The sequence below is a fragment of the Nestor notabilis genome, unplaced genomic scaffold (genome assembly GCF_000696875.1).
Source record: "Nestor notabilis isolate BGI_N333 unplaced genomic scaffold, ASM69687v1 scaffold13631, whole genome shotgun sequence".
Classification (NCBI taxonomy): Eukaryota; Metazoa; Chordata; class Aves; order Psittaciformes; family Psittacidae; genus Nestor; species Nestor notabilis.
The window spans coordinates 31,162-43,819 of record NW_009913433.1 but is presented as its reverse complement, the minus strand read 5'-3'; the positions used below and the strand labels follow the sequence as shown (position 1 = coordinate 43,819).

At 38.5% G+C, this 12,658-nt stretch overlaps 1 protein-coding gene across 1 annotated transcript in view; it reads right to left on the bottom strand.

The window, feature by feature from the left end:
- Positions 1-10,797: 10,797 nt before the first annotated feature.
- The window catches only part of BACE2 (beta-site APP-cleaving enzyme 2), a gene marked incomplete at its 5' end in the record, with an annotated part of 21,602 nt that continues 19,741 nt past the window's right edge, over positions 10,798-12,658 (bottom strand). Inside the window, one exon of the mRNA XM_010023203.1 lies at positions 10,798-11,325. Within this exon, the coding sequence (XP_010021505.1) occupies positions 11,072-11,325 (254 nt within the window). The remainder of the gene's footprint in view (positions 11,326-12,658) is intronic.

The window sequence follows — 12,658 nt, the reverse complement described above, 5'->3', positions numbered from 1 at the left end:
GCCTCTAGTGATGCACAGAAACTATGTTTAGTTCAGCAAACTGATGAATAAAATCCTGCAGGAGGGCACATACAGGGTTGCAGCCAGACTGGGGCTTTTGCATTCCTCCCATGACACTCATGAAAGCTATAAATGTTCCCAGTCCCTGGAAGAGAGGTGTTTCTTGTCCTTCTCCATTCTTGTCCGAGTGGGATATTATAGTATCCTACAAATTGCAGGTGAAGCCTGAGGAAGTTATTGCTGCTGGTTATTTTCAAACGTACTGGGGCTTGCAAATGAAAAGCAACCTAGGTGTGCAAATAATTAACGCTATAGCATGGGACAAATAAACTGAAGAAATGAAAAGCACAGGACAAAAAGGAAAAAGAGTTATGAGCGGGCAAGAGAAAGTTAAGGACAACACTGGTCTGGGTTACTTTTCCAAATATGCAATTATTTCTGCAGGAACTGCTATCCTGCAAGAAAGCACATCAGAAAATGGTGTATCTGCTAATAAATGATTGAAACCATCAGAGTGCATTTCTATCCTTTAAAGTAAAAATAATGTGTCTTTAAACCCAAATTGTTTGTGATAGCCAGATGAAAAGCTCTGCTACTTTTATTAAAGCAAGAAAAATTAATTAGAATCAGGATAATTTATTTTTAAATAAATTAATTGTATGAGCATTGGTGGGTCACGGACTCCATGGACAAAAATTTTAAGCCTCTAGGAGTTTTGTCACTTCCTCAACACCTTTCTGTTGAAAAACCCATCATTAGCAATCAGTGTCTGCTGGATAACTGCCAATTTATCTGCTTTTACCCACAAGAAAATTGTAGTAGGTTTCGTCATTTTCAGTACTGCCACAGCTACACTGAACTACACCCAAGCATTTGCTACAAAACCAGGCAACACAGCAATTGCTTTGCTTGCCTGCTAAAGGCCAGGGATCCAGTGGTCTCTAGCTGAGGGAAATTTAAATTCCAAAGGACCAGAGAACGTTAAAATTTTACTTCAGGTATTTCAGTTTTGTGTTTGCAAAAGAAAAGCAATACTGTTCTTTCTCGAGTAATTAATTAGAGATGTGGGATGCAGAACACTTCTGAAGGATTATTTCTGTTCTTATTCTGTAACCATTCATTCTATAATATGAAAGCTTAGGGAAAACCTTTCAAAATGTGAATCTTCACTCACAATGCTTATGAGGCTGTGAGAGTCTTTGGAGATAAGCAGCACAGTAAATCTGCCCAGGATACAAATAACTCTTGCAGACACTAAAAGGAACAGGTGAATGTATGTACATAGTGCTTAAGTATTAGTCTCGTCTTATCATCACAATGCTGAAGTCATTAGAGAAATTTTATGGGCATTTGCTAACACTGTAAAATTACAACAGATCAAGTTTTTGTTTACTCTTTGAGCCACTATACCTCCAGAGTTATTTTCTGTATCCATTGCACTTGGCTAACAAATTAGCAAAGTGTCATTCTGGTCCTTATAGCTATTTAACTTGCATGTTTTCTGATCATCCACAAATGGACAACAATGTATTTTTAATGCTGCTAGGTTAAAAGAATTTAATGATTTAAAATGGAGGCAGAGTTTGTAAGGCAGATAAAGAGTACTGTACCAAATTTTTGCTTGTAGAAGTCACAAGGACTCCAAGAGGTACCAGAAAAACTAGACCACCTACATAAAATATGCAACTGATAAGTTTAAGTTAACTAATTTTACCTGAGACATGGGACAGATACACATACACATTGACAATAGTGGTGGTGATGAGGAAGAGCAGTTCTTTAAGCTGCCATAACAGCCATGCTCCACCATGTGCCTGTGCCCAAAATCCAGTTAGAACCTCAGCATCTTGGATTGTGATAGCATAAAGAGTAACGTTAAGAAATAGGGAATTAAATGTATATTTTAATACAATTACTTTTTTTTTTCCCCCTCCTTTTTTTTTTCTGGTGTACCTTGGATGTCTCGACTATACCCAGGAATAAATACTTAGAAGATGATGACGGCTTTTATATACTTCTTCTGTGGATATGTTAAAGCACCTTCCCCCCAGATACACAACAGTGGATCATATAACAAAAGGCAAAAAGCAAGCAATGATTACTTTCAGTTAGAAAGCTAGAAAACCTGTAAAACTAGTAAGTCTAGCTCCCAGGACGTTGCTGACCCGTTAAACAACACAAAGGTAGGGCATATTTGTGTGTTTTTCTTATGCTTTGTTAATCCAGAGAGGGATTATGCAAGGAAAATATATTCAATTGCAAGAAAAATATATTCAATTGCACTTCATCCAGATAGAAGATGATGACCAGCAAAGTTTCCTCAGTATTAGCAGCAATAGCTTAATTCATTATGGGTCCAAATCTAATCGTCTTTAATTCATAGTGTCCCAAACTTTTTGGAAGAGGAAGGCAAGCATAGTGAGAAGGGCAAGAGGAAAGGGAAAGGAAAATCCTTATACTAAATGCTGGATACTTTGATATGGCTTTGCACAATCCTACAGGATCTCTCATCTGTTTTCTTGAAATGCTGCGGTCAGCACAATCATTACACCTCCAGGTCCCTATTAGCACAGAACCTGTGCAATCCCACATAGTCTACAGACAAGTCTGGATATAAGCAATTCTGCAAGACCACTCAATCAAGTAGAGATTTACCAGAGGGAGCTGGATTGACAAGGTCCCTGCTAGCAGCAATCCCAAAGTGCTTGTAGCTTGATGACATCCTGTAGTATGTCCTGGAGCTCTTCCTTGAACCATTCTGCCAAAACAAGATTTCTCAGCAAGAACCCAGGCTGATGCTACAGTGACGGGCTCAAGTCACCCAAAGGTGATGCTGGAGTTGTAAAAGAGAAGAAAACACAGTAAATCCACTTCTGAAGCCCAATCTGCACACACAGCGAGGGAGCTGGATTTCTTTCAGACTACCTTCTAGAGAAGGGGGAGGACAAAATTAGGTATCACCTTACCTGTTGGCGAGGATGGCAACAGTCAAGGTCAGTCACAGTGGGTTGATATTTCAGGACTGTAGGAAAGAGGTAGGTATAAGTTAGTCAATGAAAGGGAATATATGTGTTTAATATTTGCTTATATGCTGGCAGCATGGATTCTTGTAGTCTTTACAATAACCTGTACTTCTTAGGAAATGCTATTTGATTTCCTAGAAAAACAAATCATGAGTTAAGGTATGGTGTTACTTGTAAGCCTCTAGAAGCAAAAAAAGCCTGCCCCAAACTATTTATTTTTATTAAGAGTTTGTTTTGGTGCAGAAATGAAAGAATAGTTAATGTTTACAGTTTAAGTGGCCATCAGAATTACATGTTGTCCTGAAAAATTACATTGAGCGCTTGAATTGTAAACCTTCATGTTATTTGTGTTCACTGCACTACCAAAAAAGCCATATTCTTACAATAAATTCTTTCATGTTTCATACACAAACTTAAAAGGTGTTTTATCTAGATAAGGCCAGCTTTAATGGGGAAAGATGAGCAAGACGTGTGCATGAAAAGACAGTTTTACAGTTTTGGATTCAATAAGCCTAAAGCACAGAAGTGCTCTGAAGATGATGGCAATTTCAAAAGCATAAGAGAAGCACAAGGAAAATACTGAATACTTGTACAGTACCCCTGTGAGCAGAGTTGTATAGTAACTGGTGGTCTTTGCTGTGTATCAGGACAATAATAAGCAAAACCAGACAGCTTTGAAAGAAAAACACGTTATTAAACAGTTGGCATTAATATGTTTTGCTTAATCAATTCCCTAAGCTTCTTAGCATGCGTAACACACCATGCTACCTTTAAAGACAAAAGCTCAGGACTTAAAAAGAACGGAGTATCTAAAAGAGGTGCTTAGGGGGAGGGAAGAGGGATACTACTAAATGACCAGGAGACCCCAAGATAAGAACTTTTTTAGGCAGGATATTTACAAAAAGAAAAAAAAAAGAAGAAAGTACTTTTAATAGAATTCAAGCAAGACAACAGGAACTGCTGTGAAAGGGCTCAAAACAGTCCTATGTGAAAAACAAACCATGTGCGCCACCTCCCGGGGTACAAAACACCGAGCACAGTACCCACGGTTCTCCGGGCTCTCCCAAGTATGAAACCCACACTCTCAGGGTGGCTGGCTGTCTTAAGGAGATGGACATTCAATTTATATACCTTCTTGATTTATAGCTTAGGTCAGTAGACAGCAACAGTCCAAAATACTACTTGAATCCATTCCAGATGATCAGAAGCTTCATCTTCTCAAGTTGTTGTTCTCTCTGCCTGATTGCTGTCCGATACTGAAATGAACTGATGAAAAGCTGAAGCCAGAACATCTCAGTTATTTGGGCATAAGCAGGAAAAATCACCTTGGACCTAAAGTTGCCTGCCTCCTCCCCTCCCTCCAAGGCGCAGATGAGATCTAAGGCAGTTCTGCATTCTTTTCAGAACTAAAGCCAGAAGTTAGAATTGAAAATCATAAAGTACGAGGAAGAATTTGGATGGATATAATTTATCTGCTTTGAAGTTCATCTTAACAGGATTTAAAAAGACATACAGAATAGGTTCAAAGAATTAATCATTTATTTTATGCAGCATAAAATTTGAATTTTTACATAGTGTTTATCTGAAAATGGCAGGACCTGAAAGTACAAAGTATCAATTCTTGGAAAATTCAGTAATGAGGCTTGACAGTAAGTGGGATAGATATCCTAACATCACCCAAAGACTGAATTAAAAAGACTATATACCTTTCTTTCAAAGTTTTGATCCCATTTTCCTTTCAGTCAATGTTAAAAACACTGCGTATTAAAAAGAAAAAAAAAAAAATCAGGTGAAGAAATGCCTCTAGAAGATGGAATAATTTCTTTAAAGATTAAATCCTTTCCACACTTCCCAAGTAACTATCGAATAACAGTTGATGTAGTGTTAAAGACTTAAAAGATTTCTGCATCTCTATATAAAATTTTCAATTAAAAAAATATGAACTGCCCATTTCAGATAAATCTTATTTAAATACTCAGCCTTGTATAGTTTATGCACACACAGAGTATTGGTTAGCAAAGCAACATCTTCCATGACATATTTCAGTAATTCATGCCTTGGTGCTGTCAAGAAATTGCCAAGTTTTCAGTACCATTTCAACATGCCTTTCTTGCTTCCATTTTTTTCCCCACAGAATTTTCCAAAGGACAGCTATATTGCAAATATGGCCATTTAAACATTCAACTATGTAATTCCTCTCTAAAACCACAGGAATAAACATACCCTTTGCAGGTTTGACATGGCTCTGTGAAAATCTCTCTCTTCAAAGAGGGATGTGATGAGAAGGCAGTTACAAACAATGAAGTTTATTCAAGTATTTTGCCTAAGTACACATTGCTATAAAATCAGAGCAGGCTGAGTTGCTCAACTGGAAAAAGCCTAAGTGTCTCAGTTGGCAAGAAGAGCCAACAGATAGTAAGGGTCCACTACAGTTGGTGGTAGGACAAAAAAATAGCAAGGCCTTCAAATAAGGGGTGTTCACCTGCTTAAGGAATGGTACTAACTCTCTCAGCATCTTGCGGTCCTCCTCTCCACCACCATATTTCATAAGGTTAGAGACAAAGAATGTACAGGACCAGTGACCAAGTGGTTAAGTATCTCCAAGTGGGAAGTGAAAGAGGTCTAGGAAAGGTAGTCAAATGCACAAAGGAGTTCTTTGCACACAGTCAAATTCAAGGACCACTGACACAGATGAAGTTTTGGCTCTAATTCTCCTCCTAATACTCCTACAAGTATTTTAAACCTAGAGTTAAACTCTAAAGCCTTACAAACTACTTTAAAACAGGTCTGCGAATGCTCACAAAGAAAACCATCTTTTTTGTCAGAAGGCTAAATTTTGGATATAGAGGTCTTCAGGACCTTTTAGGAACTTTTTTTAGGAACTCTTTTTTTTGGGGGGAAAGGAATGAGGGAACTATAAAACACAAAAAATATAAAGATTAACAACCAGTAAACTAGAAGGAGAGGAGCCATACTAAAATACATTGATTTTAAGTGATTATCATAAATTAAAAAAAAATGGAGAAAACACTTATTGAGGGCTACTTCCTTTTAAATGCTGAAAATTACCTTCTGTATTCTACTTTCTGGCTAGCTTAAAAGAAATTCTGCATGTGCCTTTGCATTCTAATCTAAAATGCCCAGTGTCAAAAAAACTACTCAACCACAAAGATCCAGCCAAAGCCTAGATACAATGAAAAGAAAAGCAAACACAAAACATTCTTATATTACTGCGCAGTCACTAATGCCAACATGTTTTAAAATAACCTGTTTTGCTGCTGACAAACATACTATTGCTAGGGGTGCAACATATGCGCTTTGGAGAGGGGGATCTTCAGTAACTGGCCAATGATTTACTTAAAGATGATCATGCCCCTTATTCACCTCTGAGTGGATAATTCCCAGTAGCAGCAATAGGCACCTTAAGAGTTCACTGGCTTTCAAAATATCCACACAAATGAACCCTTACCAAAGAAGCCAGGTGACTGACTGACGTCACACTTACAGCAGCTTGTCAGCAACTGCTCTCCATTTCTGCACTACTAGGGAGCCTCAGCCTTGATCTGAAAGAAGACTCAATTATTTAGCATCTCCACATTTCACAATACCAGCCAGCTTCAGCCCACTGTAGCCCCTCTGTCAGTTAGCGCAAGCCATAGCACTGGCTTCTGCAGTATGGATCTATGTCACTCAGGGGGTTGGCTGAAGACAACAACTGTATTTCAGATATGTTACTGACAAGCCATTACCAGGACTCTGGATTACTCGCAAGCCTGACCTAATGTCTAATTAAGCCCCAGAAGCCAGAAAATCTGACTGGCTCAGAAGATTGCTCATACCCCATTACCAATCTGTCTTCACTTCTCTGAGCAGCAGCAAGAACATTAGCAGCGAGAAATGAACAACTTCTCAGAAAGTCAAGTTTGACAGGAACTAATGTCTTGGTAAATTGTACAGACCTTTCTTAAAATGATCAATCTGTTATGCTCTTAGTATTTTTAATGAAGTGAAGGATAGTTTACTTATTTATCTTTCCACAATTTCCTTTATTTTCACCTCCATACATCATTGTGCCAGCCCCCTGCATTACACAGCTCATATCATTACTTATAAATATGAGGCTTGGGTCTGAGATCAGGATATGACAACCAACCTAGTTGTTGGAAACCTCTACAGAAGTCAAGCAAGTGTTCAATAGCACAATCATATTGGATTATCAGAAAATTTAAGGACCACTCTATCTGAAAACTTGCTGCATTAAGCAACTCTTCTAAGCCTTTTTGTATTTAAATGAAAAGCTTAGTATACAAACAGCTCACCCTTCAGTCAAACACAGGCAGCCAATACACAACAAGTAATTGGGCAGAATACCCATAGGCTGACTTTAGTTGATAAGAGTTTACTGTTGTTAAGCAACTGCTATGTTAATAAGAGATGCCAAAACTGATAGCTCTGTGATTATCACTAGTTAACCTGCACAGCATCAAAGCTGAGAACTGGAATGGTATGCTGCCTTGATATATTCCATTTAGATTGATCCAGCATGCAAATCCTAAATACCAGCTCTTTCACTTTAAAAACAGAACAATCCCTTCTACCCAACTTATTTTACAGAGACTGAAAAAAAGGCTTTTAAAATTTTTTCTTCAGCATTCAAATTGAGCCAAAAAGCCTATTATAGTATTTCTAAACCTTGTGAAGGCAGTGGGGTAGAACTAACATATTTGCATGCTTGAACTCAGGTTTGACTACTTGAACACAAATCACACATCCTCAAACCCCTAATTACTGCACTGATAGCATCAGTTATCTAAAGGCTGCATCCTATGAAACACGGTCTCTGACATTTTCATGATACATGGTAATACATTCACATTAGGAGAATGTTGGTTCTGCAAGAAATATTGATACATGTATAAGGAATGGAGTGCTGTGATTTGGAGCATCCTGTCTTTCATAATAAACAGAATATTTTCCAGCACCATCTTTACTTAATGCTCTGATTTCCCTCGTTTAATCTTCTTTCTGAAGTTAGTTAAGAGGAGCACAAAATACCTTCCAGCACTCTCCTTTAAATAAAAATATATCAGGTAAAGAGATCACCAGTAAGATACACTGGTAACACTGTAATCTGTCGCTGTATTTCATCTTTCATAGAAAAATGCTTGAGAGCATTATGTTTCTTAATGTGCTGTAGGCTAAAAATGAACCCTCATGGGTTTCTATTGCTCTTCTTGTTGCCAGAGCAACAAAGCAATACTCACCTGAATATCTGCCAGTGTAAGTATCAATTTACAAGCTGAGATGAAGTTTGTGCTGCTAGCAGATGTCGCTAACAGCATTTTTACTAAAAGCCAAATTTTAGTGACAAGGGATGCCATGAAAACTCAAGAATATATTACTGTTTCATTTGTGCTACTTGATTATTGCTCCTATAATTCAAGTGTTTCTATTAAAATGTCTTGGCCAATGACGTTCAAAGTGAAAGGGCAGAACTGAAAGGCTTTTATATGAAATCTAGCACACTGAAAGGACTTTGTTAAGCAACTCAGGAGAAATCTTGCTTGCCATTAGAAAGCATACTAGGAACCTTTCCCAGTAAATTCCTTCCTAGTATTCTTTGTGGTAAGGAGATCAGAGGGGCTGGGGAGAGGGAAGCAGCTAATAATCATTTTAAAGAGCATACAAGTGTTACTACTCTCTGAATCGAAAAAGAGCTCATTTTTTACCACTGTACCAATCCAAACATTCACATTGTGTTTCTGTTTGAAACAGGTGACAGAAGCATTACTTATATTAACATACTGTAGAAGAAGGAATACAATGTTGAAATTATTTGTTATGTGTAAAACCAAACCCAGGAGGAGGATACGGAACCAAATCACAGAATTGGAAACATCACTCCATCTTTTCAGAGCAAAGTCTACTGCTTTAAGAAAAACTCAAGGGAACTTCTTTTTGTTACGTGTACTAAAAATTCTAAGACATTAAAAAAGAAACATGGAAAGTAGAATACAAAGGAACACCTAAGCTCTACAGTTTCTTACATTTCTTATAATTCATCATTTTTCTCCTTTTAAAAACTAAGAGGCAAAGGAGGGAGGCAAACTCAAAATTTCCTCCTAATTCCAAGAGAAATAATTTTCAGACATTGGATCACAACACCTATCATTTTACTCTATTCAGCCAAGCAATTTGAAAGTACAAGAATTAAAAAGGAAAGAAAACCACAGGCACTTCCAGTTATGAAGTGAAACACACAAGCTAGTTAATAAAAAACAACAGTGCTTTATTTTCACACACATTACGTTCACCTCTGTAAAAGCACCATTTCTGAAAAGAAGAAGTCTTTGCTTATTCCATGCAGAGTCAGATGCAGAGGCAGTGTGAATCAGAAAGCTATACTGAAGGGATTATAGGCAGAAAATTTTCTAGGCAAGGGATTGGCAGACTCAGAGCCAAGCTTCCTTTTTTTTCTCCTTGTTTCCCACACAGATATGCAAACTGCTCTGCTTTCAAAATGCAAAGGATTTTTTTCCCATTTTTTTTTCCCCTTTCCCCTGCCCCCAAACCATATAACTAATAGTTATCACAGGACTGCTCAACCCTGTATTGTTTATCTTTCAACCTCACTATGCCCGTGTTATAGGAAAGAGATGGAGGTCCTGCAACGCTCACTGACTGGATACAAGAAAAATTGTACTATCTGCAAAGAAAATACCATGTTCTGACCTTGGCATTAAGATTTGTGCTTGTACAGTGAAGGTCTGGTCAAATACATTCTTTCCTGCTCTCTCCCACTACTGTGTTCAGTTTTACCACATTTGTTTTCAGTCAGTCAATAAACTCACTTTTCATTTGATTGACACACAGGTGAAGCTAAACTAAAGACCTCCAATTGCTGTTGAAGTTGAAAAACAAGGCAGTATTAAGACTTTGACTTCACAGTCTGTCCATGAAGACACATACTTTTCCATTGAATTTCTAGGTTAGTGAGCTCAGCAAAAAAGGGTTGTCTTTCTTATTTTTCTGTTTCCTTCTTGCTACACACTCACTAGAAATATCAAAAGACATAGCAGAACACAGACCTTAACTTTATCATCTGTCCAATACATATGAAGACCAGCCTTTTCTAAGTACCAGTCCTCCTCAACTCAAAAAACCCAACCAACCCTACAAAACCCCACATCAGTGGGAAAACTGAAAGGCTTTTCTTTTGTGCACCAAAGTGGAAAGTCATGAAGTATTAATTTTTATAAAATGCACTATTTCAAAGCCAAGGAGTGGCATTTGGTTGTATCTTGTGCTTCAAGACCAGTTCTAAGCCACAGGCTTACCAGTGGTAGTATCCTTGTAAATTAAAAGAGGTAGTCTTGTTTTACACTAAGGCTGAACAGGTTAGTTCCCCAGTTTTCACCTCCTCACACTATTTTGTAATGACACTCAGGAAGGGCGACCCTCTCAAGTGGCAGCAGTGATCTTGAGGAGAAAAACCCACAAATCAACATTTCTTCCTGACCTCACTTGCTTTTCTCTGCTGCTTAAGTATGGCCTTTCTCCCTCCCCCGCACCGTAAGCACAGTTTCAGAATGAATTGATGTAAACATAAAGCAGTATTCATTTAATGCAATTAATAAGAAAGATTATTAAGTTTTTTCTCTTTTTCTACAGTCAGGACTTGATTAGTTAGAAAATACTGACAGCTCTTTTTTTGCGAGAGGGATGGACAGCAGAAGAACAGCATGGTGTGGTTTTTTCTCTCTTTTTTTTTTTTTTTTTCAAAAATAAGGTACTATTGAGAGCACAAAGGCTCATTTTACTGCAGTAGCAAATCCAGTACCGTAGCACTTAAGAGGTGGTTAACAGTGCTTTGGTTCAGAATCAGTGTTAGAAAATAAAGTTTAAAAAGTTATGATGCAGGATATTTGGCTGGATTTCAACAGCAATTTGTAATGAGTGTAGAAAGGACTGAGGCATTGGCTTCTTCCCCTTGGCAAAGTACTTTGTTTTTCATTCTGTATAAGTCCCAGATTTCATGATCAAGCTTCTCATTTCCATCGATGACGCACTAAGGAGGATTCATCATTGACCACGTCATTGTCAGTGTAGCGATGCTGGCACCGTGGTGGAATAAGCAGCAGGATGATCAGTATAAGGAGGATAATTCCACACAGGCTCATGAGAGCATAGGAGGCAATCCACAACACTGGTTCATGGAAAGAAACGCTAGAAACACAGTTGCTTGCAACATCTGCTGTTGTGAAAGGGCCTTCAATCTCAGATACTGGAGAGCCATCAACTTCTGAGAAATTCCAAAAAGGAAAACATTAAGTTTATAGACACCATTTAAAAGCAAATAACAAAAGATCTAGCCTAAATACCTATGTGTATCTCTCCCTCCATCATTATACATCTCATGTTTTCTTATATTTCTCATTGCAATGAACATGCTAGTAGCCCATGTTTATAAAATGGGAATCTGAAGCATAAGGAGAACATGACACTCCCACATCTACTCAGGCTGTCAGTGAGAGAACAGACAGTTAAATCGGCTCTCTCACAGACAAAGTTAAAGCCCAAGCCACTGAATCACCTTTCGTCTCTGGACTAATCTTTCAGAAATGTCAATTTAACAAATCTTACAACAGCTACACAAGAGTAGGTCAGGTCCTGGGCAGTTTTACTTTGTTGCCAGCTTTCAAAACATTTAGAAGAGTACCTCAGATGACTCTTACATCTTCTGGGTTTGCTACCTTCCAGGGTCTTAGGGAGCAGCATGCAGGTTCATTAGCTTCACAGATACCTTAAAGGACTGTATCCTAAACACAAGGTGCAGGGTGGAAAGCAGCAGAGATACTCTTGTGAGTGGAGGTGAAAATTCAGAAGGAAGAGGAAGTGAGGCAGAAGAGCTGGGTGAAGGCTGTCCAGAAAAGGGGAATGGTGGAGAGAAAGGTCAGTGTCAGAAGTGAGGAGCTGGGACATGAAGGAGCAGGGAGGAAGAAGCTAACCAAGCAGCTTGAAAAATGGAGATGACAAAGCTAAGGCAAGAAGCATGAAGGGGTGCCTTGCCAGCTCCGTTCTTGAACAGCCATCCATCTTGGTAACATCAGAGACTGTGTGACTTGTTTCCTTGCCATCACCATCCCCTACTTGTTAAACCAGTATTTGCTAAAAAGGGTTATGCTGCCCATGGTTGTCACAGTAACTGTGGCAAGCACAGCAATGTTCACCCAAGTTGTGGACAGGGCTACCTGTATTGTAAAGGCGAAGCAAGTGAGTTGCCTAGGGCAACAAAAATTCAGAGCATTTCATATCTGCAGGTGCATAGCCAGGGAAGGATGAATATGTATTAGCTTGCCTGGGGCAACTAGGAGTCTGCAGTTAGTATTGTCTGTGCATTTTAACCAGCCTTCCAAACAGCTGTAATTCACTTCTCTGGTCAGATACTTTGAGACACATTTGTGTACTTCTTACAAAGGCCTCAGTTTTAATCTTCCTGCTTCTTGTTTGTTTTACACACACACACATCTTGCCAAATTCTAAGTGACCCTGCCTGCTGAAAACAGTGTCTCTTATTTACACGTATCTTAGACATGGCTCCTGAGTTTAGTATAAAATACCCTTTGGAAGGACGA